Source organism: Musa acuminata, chromosome BXJ1-6 (assembly GCF_036884655.1).
Source record: "Musa acuminata AAA Group cultivar baxijiao chromosome BXJ1-6, Cavendish_Baxijiao_AAA, whole genome shotgun sequence".
Classification (NCBI taxonomy): Eukaryota; Viridiplantae; Streptophyta; class Magnoliopsida; order Zingiberales; family Musaceae; genus Musa; species Musa acuminata.
This window is the reverse complement of record NC_088332.1, coordinates 45367673-45389741: the sequence shown is the minus strand read 5'-3', so window position 1 is coordinate 45389741 and position 22069 is coordinate 45367673. Positions and strand designations below refer to the sequence as shown.

The following is a 22069-nucleotide window of genomic DNA, read 5'->3' as shown; positions in this document are numbered from 1 at the left end:
ATCCCAGTATTTAGAACCTTCAAACTGCAATATTTATCATCACATTTTTCACGTATACATAGAGAAAGGCTTTCTCCTATATTTCTTTTACATACATGCCTAAATAACTTTATTTATAATATTAGCTTAACCGTGTTCAAGATATCATCAACTTCATGTATTTGTAGAACTCTTCAATTATCTTCAATACCACCCCCTTGTGAAATCATCCTTCAAATAAATATTCATGTCATATTTGAAGTATCATAACATGTGATAACATAATCTTCCAATCCTACACCTCAAGAGGTTGTGCTCCAATCAACCCCTAATAGTACAATCTATTAATCTTTGCTTAACATTATATTTCGATCACACACTTGTAAGGAGATGTCATATTTGACGTATAGGATCGATACAAGCAAGAATGCGGTGGCACATATTATATTTTGTGAACCTTTTGGTGGCAGATACGTTAAGAAGGCGCTCTCAATTTGTTGGGGGCTTTCCGTAGTTAAAGGGGAAGCCAAGCAAAGCAAAGGCGAGAGACACTGCTCCCTATCCGATTCCCACCACCCTCCCTCAAAAGAAGCACAGAAAAGGGCAAGAAGAACCTCAGGACGATAAACCTACGCAGTTCGGCTCAATGCGCTCGTGAGGAAGCACCACGACATCTCCTCTATCGTCCCCAAAACGTCTGTTTTCGTGCGATTCTGAAGCCTCTGCTTTCGGGAAAGCGTCATCTTGGCGCACCCTGGAACCGAGTAACCCAGCTCCGATGAGCATGGCATTCCCTGGATTTTCAGCTTCCCTCTTCCTTCTTCCTCTCATGCTTGTCCTTTGCCTTCCCTTCTCGGTCTCCCACGCTTATTCTGAGATCCAGAAAACGCCCTTACCAGGTATTCTTTTCTCTATAATCTTGGTCTCCAGCCGAGTGCTCTATCTTTTCGCAGGAATACCAGCTGTTCTTAAAGACAAGTTTTTGTTATTTATGTGTTCATTATTCGGGAAACATCATTCTTTTACTGAAATAATGGTTATCTTCTGCACAATCCTCCTCTTTCTGCCAAATAAAAAAAAAGGAATTTTTTTTTGTTCTTCTGGGGTAGATTTTTATTCTCTTTCATGTTAGTCTTTAAAATATCAGCAAAATAATATATTTTGTGTGTTCTATTTAGCGAATTGGGTACTTTAAATGGTATAGGAAAACATCTTTACGTGCTTCGGAGATCCATTTTTTCCCCTTTGTATGAGCGTTTAAGATCTCAGTACGAGATCTGCCCTGTTTTGTTGTGTTATAAAATGTGGGCGATTTGCCGTAGGTGGAGGGCTGCGAGATGGGTATGTTCTACCGAGGAGGTATGCTGCTGAGGTGCCACCTACCGGCAATCTTACCGTGGATAACAGCTCTTTCATCCTGGCTGCGGATAGGACACACAGGAAAGATCCTTTGAATGGATTCAAGCGTTACACTGGTGGTTGGAACATCAGTGAGCAACACTACTGGGCTGTAAGCTTTTCGTTTCCCCTTATCCCTCGTTTGTCCTGATGTTTGATGATAGCTGCAACTTATAATTCCTTATATTTGATTGCAGTCTGTTGGTTTTACGGCTGTCCCCCTGTTCGCCATTGCATTTGTGTGGTTCCTGGTTTTTGGGCTGGTCTTGTTATTTAGCTGTTGCTATTACTTCTGTTGCCGCCGCCGAAGTTACTCATATTCCCGCACAGCCTATGCGCTCTCTCTTGTTCTGCTCATTCTATTCACCTGTGCTGCAATGTAGGAAGACTATATTTTTTCCTAGCTTTCCAATTTCCTTTTATAATATTAGTTTCTCATGACGTGGAAGTTCTTAAAGTGAATTGCGAAATGTTTCCAGCATTGGATGCATTGTTCTGTACACCAGTCAGGGAAAGTTCCACACCAGCACTTCGAAAACTGTGGACTATGTCGTGGGTCAGGCAAACTTCACGGTAGACAACCTCAGAAACTTCTCAGAAAGTCTGGCTGAAGCTAAGAAGATCACGGTGGACCAGGTATTCCTCCCAGCTGATGTCCAGAGTGAAATCGATAGCCTCAAAACAAAGGTCAACTCTTCAGCAACCGAGCTTGCCAATCGGACATTGGACAATTCCAGGAAGATTAGCCGTGTGCTAGATAGAGTGTATGACAATTGGCCCTTGTGTTGAAATTCCATTCTTCTCATTATGCGGAGCTTGTAGTTGGAAGAGACTACAATTGTGGATCTTTTTATGATACCATTTGACTTAGTTGTATTTGTGTGGCCTGCAGGAGACTGGATTTGATCATAATTGCTGCAGTGATGCTGCTTTTGGCATTCGTTGGGTTCTGTGAGTTTCATATCTTGAAGCAAAATCCTAAGAGCTTAGTTTTACTAACTTGCTAATTTTAGTTTGTTAATCTTGCAGTGCTCTCTATACTTGGATTGCAGTTCCTTGTCTACGTGTATGTGAACTGATTTGACAATCAGCCACTCGTTTCTTGTTCATATCTTTTCTTCTAATTTATTTTGATGCTCTTCATCAATATTTTCTGATTCCACACTCAAATTTTCTAATCTGCTTCTCTGCTGATAATGTGCACAGCTTAGTGGTTGTTGGGTGGATTCTAGTGACAGGCACATTTATCTTGTGTGGTGTTTTTCTTCTTTTACACAAGTAAGTTCCATAAGAATTCTATTAGTTTGCTACATATGAAAATCTATTCATGTTATCTAGAAGAGTATGATGTTGAATTTTCATGTCTCTTTTGTTCCTGGATAGCATTAAAGCATTAACAATTGCAATAATTGAATGATTGATATGTTCTTGAAGTTTTCTTTAGTTGGCTTTCGCAGCAGAAAGCATTACATGGAAACTTCTATATATGACATGAAGCAACTTTCGTCACTTATCTTTGTTCTTCGTTTCTGCTTTTGTTTCATTTGTGAATCCACGTATAGATGTGAATTTTCACTTTTGCTTTGTACATGTATCTTTGACATTGTTGTAACTGATAATATGCTGCTGATTTTCTAAGCAATAACAGTGTTGAAAAATAGCTGATATTGTTATTGCAAAACATGTGTTAATCATGTTGTACAAAGATATGGTTGAGCAGATGACTATTGTGTATTAGATAAAAAAAAAAAATTCTAAAACTTATCCATCTGTAGCTTTGAGGATGACAAGAAGCCCCAGTATAATCCCTGTGCTTCTTTGATCACCATGAGATGAAATGTTTAGTAATACAAAACAAGTAAAAGAAAAAAAGAATTATTTGAAAAGAATGTGCATGGGATTTAGAATTAATTCCAGATATCATGGTTTTGTCCCTCTGTGGTAACATCCTTATCTCGTTTCAAAATCAAAGGTTGTTCTCGATCCTTGTCTTCTCTGTGTTACTTATCTCTTTGTCTTTGCGATAGTGGATGACATTATAACAAGAATAAGAAAATCAAACAGTGATATCCCAACTTTTTGGCATTGGATACATGATTTCTCCTACGAAACTATCTTTAGGGATGTATAACTAGTCAGATTAAGAGCCTTCAGATCTCTTTTTATTCTCGATAATAGTCTTGTTAGGTCTCCTGTCTATCATCAGTTTTAATGATTTCAAAACCTACAAGGGGAATCTTTAAGTCTCCTATGGAGATGTCTATGTTATCTGAAATAATTTCCCATCGTAGAAGCAATACATGTATGAGCAGAGCTTTCTGAGTGTAACATTAATATTGAAGTCTTTTTTTAGTCCATAATATTGATGCCAATTCAGCAGTAAACTTTAATATGTGTTCTTTAGTCAATTTTATTAAGTTTGCTTGTAGTGAAGAATTATTTAAGTCAATATATCTTCATGATGTTTAAGAATGATGTATAATCAAAGTATAGTGTAGAGATGAACTTTGGTGATAAAAGAGTTTAAATGAGAGTGAAGAAGGTCGCTGAGATTTTCTGCATGAAGAATGCCCTATAGTGCTGAGCAGTACTGTCACGGACAAACTTCTAAACAAGGTGTTTGATGTAATGCTTATGTATGTCCGTGTCGTTTGGCATGTTCATGCCTTGTACAGAATGTAAAGGGGCGGCCGAAGGCTTAATAGTCCCATTTTAGTTGGGTTGGTGGCCTCTTTAGGCTTGTAAATAAAGGTTGTGTCATGTAGACACGTGCGAGAGCTTTTCGGTCTGTAATGGACCATTTTACCCTTTGTTGTGCCACTGTTCAGAGCTTGTAAAGTCTGTTTGTAATTTGCTTTGTCTATGAAGTGTTTTTCGGACATGTTTGCTTGTGGATCCCGTTTGAGACGTTCTCTTTAACCCGTTCTCTCTTTTGTTGGTCCTAAGGGACAATGGGAGGCTTTGGGGAGGCTGACCTTTGCGGACGGACGCGCAAGGGTGCCGCACGACTTAGGCAAAACCAGCTAAGTCCGTGTCATATGGTATCAGAGCGGGACAAGCACTCATAGAAACACTTGACATGCAAACGTGGGGGACCTAGCGGGGCTGCGTTGAGGGCAGTCAGCAACGCGCGACCGTTTGAGGGAAAACGGGCATGGAGATGTAGGGAAAAGAGTCGCTCAGAGGAGCGGGCATCTAACATTGGCATTCAGAGGAATGACCAACCCTTCGCGTAAGAGGCACCACGAGAACAGGCAAGCTTGGAAGAATGTGGAGCGCACAAAGGTTGGGATGGCTGAGTTTGAGCTTCGGCTCAACGTTGACAACTTTACTTGATGGTGCTCATGGCAAGCGAGGCGCTTGGCAAAAGGACGAGACCATGCAAAGTGGAATGAGTTGCTCAGCGACCGAAAGAGTTGTGCAAAGCTCACAGAGGTGAGGGGAATTGTTAACTCGAAGAATTCGGTACTCATGCATGGGCTTGTATGCCGACGATGGATTGTTCGTGGCCATCCCAAGGCGGTCGAGACTCGGCGCCATGGAGCATTGAAACTTTCTCTTCGGCATGCGAAGGATACGTCCGGAGGAGGCTGAAGTGTGCAACGAGTTCAGCATGTTGCTAAGCCTTGAAGGGTGCAGCGGTGGCTGTATTGACGTGAAGGCGCAATCTAGCAAGTGCGTTTGCAAGAGGCAGAACAATGCACAGTTTGTTCAGCAGATCGGAGTAGTCCGAGGGGATGGTGGTCTCCGAAACGAAGAGAGATATTGCTCCAACGGGACAGTTATCCAGGAGGGATAAGTCTCGGCTCTCCAGAGGGAGAATCATGTGAGACGGACTTCACATGTTGAGGAGGAGTACCTCACAAACAACAACTCCACGAAGCTCAATGGACCGAGCAAGCAGCGAGGAGTTGTCACATGATCTCGCTCGAGAGAATGCATGGGTGGATGCATTGCGAGATCAAGTGGGGGAGCGACCTGAAGCAACTTAAATGAAGGCACACTTAGAGTCGATATGGAGATTGGACTCAAGGGAGGGCTGACCCGTGGAATGGTGGGCGCGAGGGCCACCATCGACTCAATGCAAAAACGAGGAGCGGAGCAACTTGGGTGTAACTTGGCGAAGTACCCAAGCCGCATGAAGGGAGCCAGCAGAGAAGTTGGAACATGGAGCAGAGGCACAGTGCTTTCCTTAGACAGAGGTCAAGGACATGAACTCTTGTAGAGGCAAGAGCAGGATCATGTTGTTCCATGGGTCCTCCATTCTGACGGAGTGGACTCATCTTGCATGGTGCCAAAGACGAAGGCACCTTTTGGGCACATGCACCTTATCTCGGAGGAGCATTTGATGGAGGAACTAAGGCGACTCAATTTGCGGAGGCGAAGTTGGGTTCAGAAGGCCTTAGCACGGGGCAAGAGGACGCAGAGGCGGGTACTCTTGAAGAATATGCCACAGTGTTGCCATTTAAGTTGCCATGAAGGAAGCAGTGCGCAGCGGAGATTGTGCTGGTAGGGGCAGAGGCCCAGGATCCAGGCAATGGTGCACAAATTACAGCGAAGTCGGTGGACTTCGGGAGCTACTAGGCGACGGACTGTCCTAGAGCGGTGCTTCATCTAGGTGTGACCCAAGAGTGGGTGGATGAAGGTCGATTGCCAAAGGAGCGAACAAAATCGAAGGTGGAGGAGACCCTGCGATGTATTGGCAGAGGCCACACATGGAGGGTTCACAATTCGAGTTTATTCCACAAGGATCAGAATGCAATGGAGATGTCACCAGGAGGCGACATGGTGCAGCGGATCGTGGTGGAACAGTTCGTGGCAATGCGACACACACGACAAAGTCCCTTGAGGGATGAGATCATATGGAGGTATGATCGGGAGCTACTGGGAGCTCCGCTTTGGTGAACAACACGACGGCAAGAAGGGCTATGGATTCAAGGAGTGAAGGCCATGGTACCGCAGAGGCGGGTCTTCCGTGCGTGCATCGAATTTTGCATCGGACGAAAACCTTGGTCATCAGCATATGGGGGCTGTGTTCCACTAAGGGAAAAGTTCGAAGGCAAGTACCAGTGAGTTCCATGGGAGGGACTTGATCATGCAGAGGTATGATCGAAGCAGTTGGAGAGTTGGACTGCTCCAGAGCTCATATTCGCTTAAGGGAGCCCGACAAGTCAGAGGACAAGGTCGAGTAAGCGAACGTTGCTACCAAGGAAGCTAAGGAGAACAGAATCGGTGCAAACTCTACAACATGATGGTAGAGGCCAGGCATGGGAGTTGCAGTCTGTCTTTCCATCGACCAAACAGACTGCTTAGAGAACACAGAGGTGTTGAAGCAGGGGGTCGAAAGGGGCGAGGAAGCGACGACGAGTCCAGAGGGACTTAGCTACCCAAAATCAAGCAATCAGTTAGAATGGAGGTGGACTTGGAGGAGTGTCACGGAGGCATATCTACTGATTGTGAAGAAAAGGGATGGAGATGCGAGGCGACGGATAGTAGTGCCATGGGCATGGCAGCGCCATGGTACCGCAGAGGCGGGACTTCCGTGAAGGTCATTGATCCCTTACTCTCATGGAGGGAGAGTGTTTGGTCGTGAAAGGGGCCGAGGAGGTGGAGCATGCAGAGGCAATCTCCAAGTACCGAGACAAGGCTGAAGGGCAGAGGCCAAGAAACTTCGTAAGACCGGTGTCAACAAGTTTCTCATCAAGATAGCCGTTAGTGAAGGACTTCGGGTCATGTAAGAGTGCACGACCAAGGAACGAAGCAAGCAGTACGCGGTGCTGTACCTTTGCTACTCAGTGGAGTAGGCGGTAGGGTTGATGGAGAAGACGGTACAATCCTAGAGGCGACCTCATCTATCAGAGAATTACTCCAAGTTGGGGTGAAAACTTCCTGCATTCCAGAAGTTCAACGGCATTGAGAAGGTGAATCACAGTAGCTAACTCAATGCAAGGAGTGCAAACACTTCAAGTGCTTCAGAAGTGTGAGCAAAGAGCAAGCGAAGGCCAGTAACCAGCTCGATGCATGAAGTACAACCTCGAGGAGGCGGGCGAAGTCAAGTAACCTTTGCCTTCTCAACTCTTAGGAGAATGGGTGAAACCGAGTATCCCAATTCTCTTATCTATCCAGCAGAGGAGCTCTGCACAAGTTCAAAGACCCTTCGAAGATAATGGAAGACAATAGTTGTCAAATCCTCACCAACGGTGATCAGTGCTACTGAGAGTAGATTGTCCGCTTCATTTCCCAACGAAATGCCAATCGAAAGCGGAAGTGATGCGAACCTACTTGGATGTGACAACTAACTGAAAGAAGAGTCAATGAGCAGATGTTGTGGAGGAATGACCCAAAACTTCAAAAGTTTGCGAGGCGATGCTCGTTAAAGCTCCAACAAGCATCCACCCAGTTCAAGCAGCATGTGGAATTTTTGAGAGACTGACGCAGTAAGGATGGTCTTTTCCTGCATTTTGGTGGATCCGTAGGAATCAACGAGGATCAACACAACTCAGCCAACCCCACACCAGAGTCAGAGTCATTGGCGAGTTGAAGCAGCATGGCGGATCAAAGGTTCGACTACTCAGAAACAGCAGCGGAGAGCGGCTGGGAGCCAGGAGGCGCATTGCAGCTGGAGCAGAAGATTGAAGACTCAGCAAAGGCGAAGAGTTGCAGTGTTCACAAAGGCTTCGACGAGGATGTCGAAGGGATAAGTGGGGGAGAATGTCACGGACAAACTTCTAAACAAGGTGTTTGATGTAATGCTTATGTATGTCCGTGTCGTTTGGCATGTTCATGCCTTGTACAGAATGTAAAGGGGCGGCCGAAGGCTTAATAGTCCCATTTTAGTTGGGTTGGTGGCCTCTTTAGGCTTGTAAATAAAGGTTGTGTCATGTAGACACGTGCGAGAGCTTTTCGGTCTGTAATGGACCATTTTACCCTTTGTTGTGCCACTGTTCAGAGCTTGTAAAATCTGTTTGTAATTTGCTTTGTCTATGAAGTGTTTTTCGGACATGTTTGCTTGTGGATCCCGTTTGAGGCGTTCTCTTTAACCCGTTCTCTCTTTTGTTGATCCTAAGGGACAATGGGAGGCTTTGGGGAGGCTGACCTTTGCGGACGGACGCGCAAGGGTGCCGCACGACTTAGGCAAAACCAGCTAAGTCCGTGTCAGTACGGCAGTATGGGCAATGGAGATGTAGTAGTGCAGCATGGATCTTGTTGCAATCTTTCTAGTTTCGTAAAAGAAAATTAAAATAAAGAGAAAGTGAAAAGAGGAATAGCACATGCTCACTCTGCTCATTGACTCCACATTGTTGTGCTTCATGCACTTAAGCAAATTCATTGCCTCATGCCATACACAAAGAAGACAACCTTCTTATATTAATTGTTATAATAACCATCAAATGAATTAGTAACATAAAGCTATTTTTTTTATTTAAGCCTAGAAGACTCCTTGATTAAGAAGACTTTTTAAATGGTAAATGTCATAACTGTCTAAAATTTTGTCTATAAATAGATTCTCATACCTTTTAAATCTTAATCCTTGTGGCTTTAGGTGTTTGCCAAGTCAATTTATACATATAGTAAGACAGGGAAACAATAATCGATTGGAAAATATGACTTGCACTATTCCCTAATATAACTAAACATAAGAATGATCCATGAAAATAAAAAAATAATATGTCCTCGAAGTGAAGCTGATAATAGCGTAATTAAGTCGATTCAACAAAACCTAGGACATGATTGAAGCTGAAATTCTTCATATTTGTTAGTATTAAAGGCATGATACTTTCGCCCACTTTTTTCCTTTAATTTAACATGTCCATGTTGAAAATCTCTTTGTGAGAAGATTCTTTTATAGGTGACTAGATTCATCATAAACTTTCATCTTCTAATAGCAAATATCTTCCATGAAAATTTTCTTAGTATTTAAATGATTCTTTTACTCCAAAGTCTTCTTTATTTTGATTGAATATGGTTTTAGCTCCATTTGTGGGTTATATATAAATATCATTTTACATCTCTTGGCTTTTTGGTCATGTTGTTCCGAGAATCTCCTTGAGTCTGCAACTCTGGTTTCAAATACCTGTTCAATATTGGTTTCAATTGTATGATATCGAGATATCAAGTGGTATATTGGCCTATACACTTGGTATAATTGTAAAAATAAAATTGAAAAAAAGAAGATAAATAATAAAAAAACAAGGAAGTGGAGGACTTGATGATAGTTCTCTTCTTCCTTCTCTTTTTTTCCTTTCTTAAGAAATGGATGTCACGTTGGAGAAGGGATCATGGGGTGAGAGGGAGAGACTCTTCTCTTCTTCTCCTCCACACTTCTTTCTTCTTCCTTGTCCTACATTGTGATTCTCAACAAGAACAAAAATCATGATGCATCAGTCAGTTTAAATTCTCTTTTGGCCTTTGATTCTATTTATGTTTAGTATTGGTAAGTGAAATTCTGAAAACTTGCTTCTACAGTGCATTTGGATTCTTGACTCTGATATGCAATGCTTTGTTTGAGTTCTATCTTCTCTTAAGACCAGCCATGACTGGCTTTAAAGCAGTATTTAGACTCCTCTGATTCTTTTGGTTAAGATTCACCTTGGTATCTTACTTGCTTTACAAGACCACTATTCTGCTTTACCTTTTGGGTGTTCTCTTAAGATTAGCAGCTCACATATATGAAGATACTCTGTATCTATCAAAAGAATACTTAAGGTCATCCATCCATATTTAGAACTCATTTATGTCAATACACCATTAGATCTTTATGCAATCGTACTCATTAAAGACGGGTGTACATGATTTAGGTCTTTTAGTACTTTGGGCTTTTAGCTGAACCACAAGCTTTGATACAAATTGTAGAAAAAAACCAATAGTACGCTTCTACAAGAGTTAATAATTATAATTGAGCATGACTGAGTGGACTGGGACCATGCTGGATTCCTTTTTTTAATCAATTTTTTGGGATGATTTTTTATTTGAATTAAAAATTAGTGATGCTTAAGGCATGATCCAAAATTATTGACCATAGCAGCCGGTATGAGTCAGTATTTGCTAGTTTGGTATTAATTATTAAAACTGGAAGTATTCGTTGGTAAGCATATCGCCTGGTATCCTTGTCACTTTTTAAAAATTTTTTATAGCTTTTGACAGTCGTTTGTTCTTTTTTCTTTCATTCTCTCCTCTATCCTCTCTCCCCTCCACCTCTTCCTCCTGCCTGCCACCTCGCTGCTCTCACCCTTCATGTTGCCGTGTCATCATCATTTCCTCCTCGTAAGGGTTACCATCACGTCCTTTGTCTGCTATTGTTATGCCTGTTTCTCCTACTCAACTCCCTCCACCTCTACCAGCAGCAGCAGCATCTCCTCCTCTTTTTTCCCTCTTTCTCTCTGGTTTGGAAGGTACCAATTTGTCCTGTGCAGTACTTTGGTCCATATTAGTTCCTAATGGTTCAGCCGCTGACCGGTATCAGAAAAACAAAAATTTTGAACTAAATTAGGATACAAACTGCATGTAGAGGGATTTCTAGATTGGCATTATACAACATGGGCACAGTGAGATGCATTACAACCATCCTTAGATTTCAGGACTCTTATCAATTGAAATGGGATCAGGATCAGGATCAGGAAGTATAAAGCACATCATAGATTTCAAGATTGTAGCTACTGAAATTGTATCTGTGAAATCAAGACTAGAAATGTGTTTAATGTTCTTATGGGTCACCAAGTATACGTACAAATTCTGGACTATCATCATAATCTATTATGCTTGCTATGTTTACTTGCTAAGCAACTAACTGCCTCACTCTTATTAATTTTACCAGTGTGGTGGCGGACACATGTGTTGCAATGAATGAATGGGTCGACCACCCTCATGCACATACAGCTCTAGATGATATTCTTCCATGTGTTGATGTTGCCACTGCCAATGAGTCATTGTATCGAAGCAGGGAAGTTACCTTCCAGCTAGTTAGTGTTGTCAATCAGGTGATAGTCAATGTTTCCAATGGGAACTTCCCTCCTGCTTTGGTGCCTTTGTATTATAATCAATCTGGCCCATTGATGCCTACTCTCTGCAACCCATACACACCTGACTTGAATAACCGCACTTGCACCCCTGGAGAAGTGGACTTCAACAATGCATCACAGGTAAAATAACAATCATCATGGAGTCGTATCATCCACCAGCATGCATTTTTCTTCACTACATAAACTCTTTCATTTACAATGCAGGTATGGAAAGGTTATGTTTGCCGGAGTGCTGTTGTCTCTGGGTCTGAGATATGTACAACCGTCGGACGTGTTACTCCCAGTATCTATAGCCAAATGACTGCGGCTGTAACTGTGAGCCGAGGATTATACTATTATGTGCCATTCCTTACTCAGCTAGAAGACTGCAGTTTTGTCCGCGAAACCTTTACTGCGATACATGGGAACAATTGCCCTGGTCTTGAACAGAACAGCAAACGGGTCTACATTGGTCTGGTTATGGTTTCGGGTGCAGTGATGCTGTCCTTAATATTCTGGGTGATATATGCTAGGGAAAGGCGCCATCGCACTTACAACAAGCAGTTCCTTGTGGAGACAGGTAGGCCACATCTGCCTCTGCAAGAAAAGGTGCCGTAAGTTCATGCTTTAAGTGAACTTTCTCATCCGAGTTAGAGTGTTGTAATTAAATGCATAGGGGATGAAAAGTTCATGTCGATTATGAGGCAACTTTTCAGCTATCATTTTAGTTTGCCTCATTTTTAGAGTGCTGATGCTAAGGAAAGCTGATACTTTCTTGATATGCATGACTGTAGGTCTTGGATGGTATTAATTTAATGTTGCATTTCCAAGAGGCAAGATAGTGTAGAAACATTTGGTCGTAGTGCTATCATGCCGGAATTGGCTCATTTTTATGTGAATTACTATGTGCATTCAACGTCTCAACTGATCTATGAAAGGGAACATTTTTCACATCTAGTTAGTCTGATTCCAATGTTAAGTAGTGTAGAGAACTTTACCGTAGCTTGACTTTGTGTTTTCTGTCGTGATCGCCTATAAGGCTTCGATACCAAAAATATTCCTTTAATGCTGTGAGAAATATATCTTTCCATCTTCTCCACTCGGATAACTATCATGAAATAAACTTCCGAGCCGCTTCATAGTGGTCTTTTGGGAATCAAAATACTTTTAGCCATGCATGATGTCCACAACTCACTCACTCGAAACACGTAATCTCCCACGACCGGTCAAGCTTCATGCAAAGTTCATTCGCCGATGAGTAGCTTGGAAAATAGGGGAGAATACAGGTTGCGTTGATGCGGACATCTGATCGGACGAGACTCGCAATACGAATCCCTCTTTGCTACAATTTATGGGCCACGTTTTTATTTTTGTTTTTCCAAATGTTAAGGGATGATGATAATATTTGATCTTTGGTTGCTATCATCAAAACTTGTCAGATAATATTTGGAACTTGCAATCTAGTTGTATCATCAAAACCAACTAATTCATATAATATTTGATCACTGAAAATGAAAACCATCTAAGTTAGAAGGCATCATTAAAACTTGTTTTATAATATTTGGAATGATTTCGAGTCTTTCTCCTACTATGGCAGGCTTCAAATCATCCCTCTGTTATGGCGGATTTCGAATTCTTTTACCATTGCGGTGAGCCTAAGTCCTCCCTCAAATGTCACACTTCATATTCTCTTCTCACTATGGTGAGCTTTTATCCAAGGGTGCCTCAATTAGTGACTTCATTTGCTCCGGACATTGGAGAGACTTGGTGAAATTCTAGGGGTCGATCGGTGATGCCTCGAGCCGGACCCTCTTTGGTAGGGAGATTATTGTCGGATAGCATTGGCGCGACTCGCTTAAGTTGCTTCTCAACTCTTTGACATTGCTTTTCAACTATCCTCCTTGAGTAAAAGTGTTGTGGGTTGGAGACAGGGCCTCCTCGCTAGAGCATTCATTGGGGGGATTGAAGGGTGGACATTCTTATGATATTAGATCCCCCTTCTGGTGCCAAATGTTACGAGAAATTATCATCAACATAAGAGTCAACTCGATATGGTCCAAACCTGAAGGCGTAGGAGTGTTCGTAGTGGCTCCAAGGAGGTACCTGCACCAAAACCGATGTTGGGAGAAATTTTATGACTTTGTCCCTTTGACGCTCAAGTTAGTGACTAAAATCTCTTAGTGGATGTATGATTTTTTCGGGAAGAGAGCCCCTCGGTGCAACGTCAAGGATATACTTTTATCCTTGTCTTGAAGGGGATACCTTGTAACTACTCCAATATCCCTCTCATGATGTTTTGTCCATGTGGGTAATAGAGGGGAGACAACCCCAAATGACTTACTTTGGATTTTTGTCCATACGAACAAACGGATGAAGGTTGACCTGAATATTTTTCTTTCACAATGATTTTTACGTGATGCTTATGCGTCGGACGATTGATCGTTAATATATTTTCTATCAAATTTGATGTACTATTATTTTAAATATAAAAATATATCAAATAAAACTTCAACCCACATGATAAATGGTTCTAATACATCATACTAATATTTTAGGTATATGAGATGTAGAAGAATGATTGGACTTCACTTATATTATATTTTATCTTATATTCGGTGGACTTTATTTATTTCATATTAGGGTCCACATCCGGTATCTGAAAGAAAAAAAATTACCATTATCACTTGCATTATATAATAGAAATGTACATAAGAGATTCGTAATATATATATATATATATATATATATATATATATATATATATATATATATATATATATATATATATATATATATATATATATATATATATAGTTTTGTGGAATCAATTATCGCAACAACAACAAGTTAAAGAAACTAGACATGAATGGTTTGCTTGGATTGGATTGGACGATTATTCTAAATGGATTAGGATTACGAAGGGACCCATGATGAGTATTGCTAGGACCAGAGGTCATGAATCCATTGCCGACCTCTCCAGTGGTGAAACGACGTTCATCCATCTTGTTGCTTTCGATGCTACCAAAGGGCGTCTGCTTTCCTTCACACGTGGCTTTGCCGGGCCTTCATCACAAGCTCAAGATGTTGAGAGACGTCCAATAACTCGACATCGTCCCCTCTCACATATCTGATACCTTTCGTCTCCCACCACCTCTCCGTATGGACAATTCAAAGGATTAATGGCGACGTTTGCAGTGGCCTCAAATTTCTATTTCAACTGTTCGTACTTTATCCTTACAGGTTATCTCTTTTTAACGTCTAAGACTTTTCCTTAATTTTCATCCACTTGAAATTATTTTTGATTTATTTATTATATGCGAACTGTAGAAAACAGCAGCATCTTTACAAAGGACGAAAGGATTAGGCATTAGTCTTTCTCTGCCAACAAAGAAAGGGTCCCAAGTGACACATCTCCGATTCATTCTACTCCTTTGGCAAGATGTAGGCGGCGTTCGTCCTCTTTGTTATGTATGTCTATGGACACAAAAAGTAATCGATGCTCACCTAAGAAACACTCATATGACATGTTTAGCTTGCCTACGTAACTTAGCCGTCGAGGTTTCGGGTGATGAATGCAAATTAATGGTCAAGTATGGGGGGAGCTGTTTGATCATAGATAGCTTTTCTGTTTTGAGGTCTTTGTATTAGCAACTTAATTATAGGGATATATATAACTGTGTTGGAACAAATGGTGGATTGGTACTTTAATATCCCCTTTGTGTGATTCTTCTTCCATGTACAGAATGTCATTCCATGCATCTTTCTGTATGTATTAGATTAGCTCCTAATAAAAATGAAAAGACTTGAGTGTGAAATAACACCAAGAAATAACTCTATGTGCTGGAAGCAGAATCTGTTAAGATGCTAAAAATATATTTTTAAAATATCATAAATTAATATTTTATATTTTAAATGAGATTAGATATAATTTTAGGGATAAATAATTCTTAGTTTAAAATATATTTTAATTTTTTAAAAAAATAAAATTAGATTGAGTTGTAAAAATCAGATACTCTTATATGTTACGTATATAAATAGGTGACATCTACATCTAACCAAGTCTCAAGTATTCAAATCAAATCTAAGAGACATTCAAGATTTATAAATTATTTTTTAAAAAAAAATTATCGTTTATTTGGTTTGATATTTGATTAGTAATATATTATTATTATTATTTGAGAAGGAATTATATTTGCATGTGATTCTTGCATTGAATATTGACCATCAGCGGTGAAGAAGAATCTAGTGGTTTTGCCTGGTTTCTTGGAGGGTTCTCATGGTGATGAGTTATCCAGACTCCAGCATGAAGGCGACAAATACTGGCTGTAGCTGGGGACAGTACCCTCTAGTGGTGGTTTTTTAGTGGGATCTCTCAACTGGAAGAAGATGGTTGACTAATTGTTTAAGTGCAGCCTGTGCCATGGCGAGTTGACTTGTTTCACATTGCTGTCTCCATCTAGTTTTCTTGTTGCCCACCAAGCTTCAGAAAGGTTGTCCTGCTTTCTTCTCTTTCTTGCTGGGTTTGGGCAGAACTCCACGAGCCACACAGATTGTCAAGAAAGGTGTGCTAAATGAAGAATTAAATAAGAGCAGCTAACCATGCTGCTTAGATCTTATATTTTACAAATATAAAAGATACATATTGTTAGATCGATTAAGACCAGATTCAGAGATTATGTGATCAAATATAAAGTCTTCCTATAAACTAATATCAAGAAGATTAAAAGAAAAACCAAAACTAGTTTCAAACTTGATTTGGACAAAAAAAAAATTCATTAATATGATAATGGTGTATTTATCTCATTTATTTGAAGGGTTCAAAATCGTATCATAAAAAAATAAATATCTACTAGACTTACAATTTTTGAGGTTGATATGGTTAGTTTTATCATGACGCTTGCTTCTACATGTTCTTTGTCTCTAAAGATCCTCATTACTAGTAAAATTTGCTATTTGTTATGGAAATTAAAACTAAATAGTGGAAATTTTAGTTCTGAGTTATAGCTTGAGGGTCCATGAGATCAATAATTTGGTATAGTGTCACAAAAGACTCGAATTATTTTTTTTGAAGATGCAAAATCTTTTAGGGATTACGAAAACATGAAAAATCATTAAGGGTCTATGAAGTCATGCAAAATCTTCTATAATGAAATTTAATCCTTAGTCAGGGTTTTGTTACAATTTTAATTTCCACCGAAATATATCTGTTAATTCTTCATTCGGATTATAAAAAAAACTCGATTTTGCTTCAAATAACTTTTATAAAAAATTATTATGTGTGAGATAAAAATTGAGATATAAGTGAAAGTAATGGCATATAGCCATCAATCAACTTACCAAAAAAAAAAAAAAAGCCATCAATCGTAAGAGTCCAATGATATAATGCTAAGCACTATATATAATAGCTTCATATAACTTGACGTGAAAACCTCTATGAATGGCTAAACCATGAAAGTGATTTAATGTCTGACTTACGCAATTTCCATGTAAATTACTTTCAGTGAGAGAGTCTAAGAAAACGGCCGCTGTCAACGCTCACTACCCTTTCATTGGCAAATGTTCTCAATAGATGTATAAAGACAATAACAATGTAATACATGGCAGAGAGAGAAAACGAGAGTCCTCCATTGAAATTTGAAGACAATAATTATATAATACTGTTAGGGAAAACAAGAGATGTGATATCATCGACTGATGATATGGGCCGTGTGTTTATTCATTTATTTTCGTGCAGTGTCAGAGAAAGAAATTGACTCCTGTGGATGAGGAATTAGAAGGGATGTGTGTCCAATTTAATCTCATCCACTGGTCTTTGATCACATCAATCTCAATCTTATTAATTAAATATTCCTTGGAATCTTTGGCCACAGCTGTACACATCCCTCATTTTGGTTTAAGATATTTTGATCTCTAAATTTTTAGATCGAATTAAATTATATATCAGATTTGAATTTCATCATAATTAGGGGGGTTTCATAGCAATGTTACGAACATTTTTTAGGTTTTAGTAATTGGCTGATATTTTTTACATTTTCAAATATCTTGTCATCTTAATTCATAGATTATTATTTCAAGAAAATGGTTAATAATTCTTTGTTTTTAGAAGTTGAGTTGGCGTACAGCTGTCGACAGTGCGTTTCTCCCCATCGCAGTTGGCCCACTCCCCAATTTGACTAGTTTCCAGGGACGTTTCCCCTTCTCCTTTATTTGATTCTTTTGAGACTTACTCCGGAAGTCGACAAAAGTTTCGTGCACTCCAAGCGACCGCCATTCCTGCAACGAAAGAAAGCATCAGTCCAACAAATCAAATTCCAACACAACCATATATATATATATATATAATATTATATACATAAGATGGACGAATACCAAATAAATTAAACGAATAAAATGAAAATACTTCACCCCCACGGAAAGCGAATGGGTTGGCAACGGAACGCACGACGGGGAAGAAACCGACGAACGCAAGTGGAGTTGGCAACGCAACGCAAAACTTCGCTGCAGGCAGAATGTGTAACCACGTCAACACACTTCACGCCAATAAAGGCGCAAACAAATCATATTAATTGGTTGTGTTAATGGTTTCGTTTCAACAGATTCATAAATTTGTGACATCGATTTCATCTGTTTCTGTACTGTCGTTGGTGTTGTTCTCAGTTCTCCGTTCAGCAGTTTTTCGCATCAAATTTGATTCTGTACATGGACGGACGTGATCTCATCTTCGTCCCAGTGCTTTCTTCATGTCCAAAAATTCGAAAAAAAAAAAAACCGAACGCCGATCGAGCTTTCGATCGGGGTCTGATGGCTGCAAGCGAATAACAGCAGCACTGATTTTTTTTTTTATTATCTTCGAACAAACCTGTTTCGAGATCGGCGGATGAGACGGCGGAGATCTAGACATCGTCGGCCCTGGACATGACGGAGAGGCGACTGAGACGCGGACGGAAGTCGGCCCGCCGGCGCTGCTGGTGCGAGGACGGACGGATGAGGGAGGCAAGAGCGCGCTTCACCCACTCGCCCTCCACGGCTCCGATTCGGACCAGCGAGTTGGTCATCGCGGAACGGCGGGCGTTGAGGCGGTTCGACGGCGACGAAGAAGCGGCGTGTTGGTTGTGGTGAGGGGGAAAGCGGAGGCCCTTGTGGAGGCTGCAGCGGAAGGAGCCGGGGTGGGTGGTGGGAGAGCACATGCAGGTGCGACGGGCAGGTGCGGCGGCCGAGGCGGAAGCGGGACGGCGCCGGTCGACGACGGCGAGGGAACGGCCTGGGGAAGTAGATCGATCGAGGGAGAAGTGGACGGACGGGGTTCTGGGGGAAGGCGTGGATCCGACGAGGTAAACGCGGGTAGGCGAGGCGGAGCGGTGATGGAAGAAGGTGGACGAGTTGGCGGAGGAAGAGGAAGCGAAGGGAGAAGAGGCAGAGGAGCGGTAGGAGGAAGAGAAGGGGGCGGCGCCTGCAACCGCAGCGGGAGATGCGGATCGTAGGAGGGGCCTCGAAACCGGTGGAACGGCGGAGTTGGATCTTCTAGAAGAGCACGCCATTAGGGTTCTCGACGTATTGGGGCGCCGACTAGCTAATTTGGCAAACCCCATGGAGGCGCTCGGCATGGTATTTGTAGCGGAGGCGAGGGGTACGAAAGGTAGCGGAGGCGAGTTGGGACTAACAGAGGGCAGCGGCATGTGTTAGGCTTTTAACGGCGAAGGAATCTTGTGGAACAGCTGTTGTGGCGGATGTAACAGCCATAGGGGATGCGAGGGGTATGAAAGGTTGGTTTTAACGGCGAAGGAATCTTATGGAACGGCTATTACGGCGGATGTAACGGCTTTTGACTTTGGGTTCCACGAAGGCCGGCAGATAAAGATGGTTAAAGGTAGTGCAGAATTTAATGGATATGATCATATTCATCGAATAAAAATAATTTAATTATCATAAAAGAACTAATATTTGTTACCTTAATATTTTTAAGACATACTTTTATAAAAGATATATTATACTGAAAAATAAAAGACCAGGTGTATTAAATACCATAGTGAAAATATTAAAAATATCTTAAGAAATCATAAAATATTTTTGTAAAAAAAAATTCACAATCTTTTACTTAAATCCGTATTGAAATGGGTGGAAATCAACATCAGAGTGCAAGTGCCCCATTCCTTAGCTTTGTCGTGAGATGTTGCTCATATATGTGGACCATAAGAAGTAGGAACTGAAGGAGATGAATGCTAGTTGGCTTTCCATCCCCTTGTGCTACTCCAAGTTGGGAATGCAGCATCCAAAAGCCATCGTAAGCCATTCATCTGGTTGGCCAAGTGCTGTAAAGAAACCACCACCACCACCACCTTTTAGTATGCTCTCTCCAGGTTCTGCACCACAAGACAGACAGTTGTGATATCAAAAGTGCATGTCACTCTGCAAGCCCCAACTCTACCATCAGAACAAGCGGTGGGCTAACATGAGCAAACAGGGACGCATGTTGGACTGTCCTCACCCATGTCATACACCTATCATTTGGTGATAGCAGCTCGGTCTGCACTTTGGAAAATAATCCACTCTCACATATTATAATCAAAGAGTAGTCTTACTCTTTGATCACTTAGAGAATTTGTTGTAGCCTTATTAAGCCGACAAGACACTTCTCTTCCCCATCTCATCCAATCTTTTCTTGTGAATGGTTGCATGCCCTTCAAAATACGATGATAAGGGACATTTGGTCATCGTTAGTGTAGTCCACATACCCGAACTTATGAGCGAGTTTGCTTATAACTCCTCAATCAACGTGGGATGTACGATTCAGGAACGAGTTTGCTCAGTTGAGATACGCCTTAAGCCCTCATTCTAGCGCTAATCTAGTAAGAGACTATTTGGTCAGTCGACTATTGGTATAGCTTACAGGCTCGTGAGGAATTATTCGCTTTACGCGATGGGCGTACCCCGCATGAAACCAAGAGAGGGCTCATAAGTCTGTCAAATCTCCTTTACTCTTTGGCCCACCAAATATTTCCTTATCGTTTGACTATCTAAATTTTCTTTACCTTCTCACGTAATATCTATTTATTTATATCATGTTACACCATTGCTCGGCATCGACTTGACTTAGATACTTAAAGTTATGGTTCGAACTCAATCAATACAATCTAATCCTTTTAATCTTTAACGACATGAGACTATCGTGCTAATCCAACTTCCTATAATATTTTTAATAATAAAAGGGAACAAAAACTTTAGTTTCATCTCATGTTGTGGAACCAAAATTAATGTTTGAGGAAGACTCGTGTTCGGAGGCTTGCACCAAATGGGTAGGTCTGTTTGTAGGTAGAACATGAGCCCATAAGCTAAGATTACCAAATCTTGTAATCCTTGAATTCCTCACCCTCTGATCTGCCTCATCGATCAATTAAGGACATTTTATCTAAAAAAGCCTCTCGACCGTGGGAGCACGAGACAACGGAGGCGACGATAGTTGACGGTGGCGATAATGATAGTATGAGACTGTTGGTGGAGAGAAGGGGTATTTTCATCAAATTAACAACAACAGCATCTTAAGATAAAAAAATCAATTATGAGGTGTCAATTAGTAAAAACCTACATCGAAGGCTTTCTTAGATAAAATGGTGAAAGTTGCCATTGGAATTAGCGTATTAGAGTATTCCATGTTAATCCAGTCGAACGTCTCCAAATAGTTAGCATATACGCACCCCTTTCTGACTTGAGTTATGTGAGGAAACCCAAGAAACAGCGAATGGTACTCGTCCTATGATTTCCACGTCCGTCTTCAATTATATTTGATCAGAGATCATTCCTATTTGTCGAGTTATAGATAGTATTGATTGGAGAAATGTTAAAAAAATTGACCGATTAGTCAATTATAGGTGAAATGTTTAAAAAAGAAGGATAAAAGGGAACAGAGTCAAAATAAATCTCAATGATTCACTGCGTTTATTATTCACTACAGCCATAATTCTTGTCATATATTGCCATTGTTTAATTGTTTATTAATCATATAGGGACTAAAAGATTTTGAATCTATTATTGAATATTTTTTAAATAATATTCAATATTTAAAAAAAAATAAAAATACATTAAATAAGGTTTTGAATCCTATAAAGGAGCATAATACAACACCACTAACTTATTGATGTAAATAAAATTATGACATCATAAATATTAATATTGGAGATAAATATAGCATATAACCATATATGTCATAATCTTCTTCTAAAGCATGTTAGCCACTTGTAATTATCATTAGTATTGTTGTCTTTGAGCTAAAAACATAAAAATATGAAACATATAAATTCCTTAAATACTTTATGTACCATTTAGTTTTAATTAAATGTCCAACCAATTAAATTAACTTAGAGCTGGTAACAGAGATTAACTAAAACTGATATATCGTAGTTTAGAGGTGATAGGGATAATCCTAGCACCCCCTAATCCTCGTAAGCAACACCTAAGCAAAAGCTCGAGAAACATTACTCCTTACGGTCACCAACAAGAGGTCACATCGTCTACCTGGCTTCTCGAAATGGGTCCGCAAGATGCACTCCTCATCGATTCACATTAATGGTCGACGACATAACCCGACCTCACCAACCTTCTCTTTCGGATGGACGATGAAAGGATCGTGCCCTGCCTGACCTAGAGAAGCAAGGAAGACAAACCAAAGTCCTCACCTTGATAGTCCCCGAGCGTCGTTC

At 40.7% G+C, this 22069-nt stretch overlaps 2 protein-coding genes and 1 long non-coding RNA gene across 5 annotated transcripts; 2 read left to right on the top strand and 1 right to left on the bottom strand.

The window, feature by feature from the left end:
- Positions 1-467: 467 nt before the first annotated feature.
- LOC135677324 (uncharacterized) lies at positions 468-12274 on the top strand. Its single transcript, XM_065189527.1, has 9 exons — positions 468-878; positions 1302-1489; positions 1575-1756; positions 1857-2141; positions 2270-2328; positions 2407-2443; positions 2584-2655; positions 11192-11516; positions 11601-12274. The coding sequence occupies exons 1-9, from the start codon at positions 758-760 to the stop codon at positions 11991-11993; spliced, it is 1662 nt and encodes a 553-aa protein (XP_065045599.1). The 5' UTR covers positions 468-757; the 3' UTR covers positions 11994-12274.
- A 2009-nt stretch (positions 12275-14283) lies between these two features.
- LOC135677894 (uncharacterized) lies at positions 14284-15085 on the top strand. The gene is made up of 2 exons (XR_010514770.1): positions 14284-14615; positions 14703-15085. It is a non-coding gene; the product is annotated as an uncharacterized LOC135677894 (long non-coding RNA).
- Positions 15086-17002: 1917 nt separating this feature from the next.
- Positions 17003-18995, bottom strand: LOC103990065 (uncharacterized). 3 transcript variants are annotated; one of them, XR_010514664.1, is made up of 3 exons: positions 18235-18995; positions 17776-17873; positions 17003-17648 (listed from the first exon to the last, which is right to left on the bottom strand). XR_010514664.1 is itself a non-coding variant. In XM_065189526.1 (2 exons), exon 1 carries the CDS (start codon positions 18977-18979, stop codon positions 18269-18271), a length of 711 nt encoding a protein of 236 aa, XP_065045598.1. In that variant the 5' UTR covers positions 18980-18995; the 3' UTR covers positions 17003-17873; positions 18235-18268. The 3 variants fall into 3 exon arrangements, 1 of the variants encoding a protein (XP_065045598.1); XR_010514663.1 differs by having other exon boundaries at positions 17781-17873; XM_065189526.1 differs by having other exon boundaries at positions 17003-17873.
- Between the last annotated feature and the right edge of the window lie 3074 nt (positions 18996-22069).

Bases quoted from the DNA above. Each gene is read 5' to 3' on its own strand.
- LOC135677324 (XM_065189527.1), top strand. From the start codon at position 758: ATGAGCATGGCATTCCCTGGATTTTCAGCTTCCCTCTTCCTTCTTCCT. The intron at 1,757-1,856 runs GTAGGAAGACTA...AAATGTTTCCAG, and splicing joins CTATTCACCTGTGCTGCAAT to CATTGGATGCATTGTTCTGT. The intron at 2,329-2,406 runs GTGAGTTTCATA...TTAATCTTGCAG, and splicing joins TTTGGCATTCGTTGGGTTCT to TGCTCTCTATACTTGGATTG.
- LOC103990065 (XM_065189526.1), bottom strand. From the start codon at position 18,979: ATGCCGAGCGCCTCCATGGGGTTTGCCAAATTAGCTAGTCGGCGCCCC.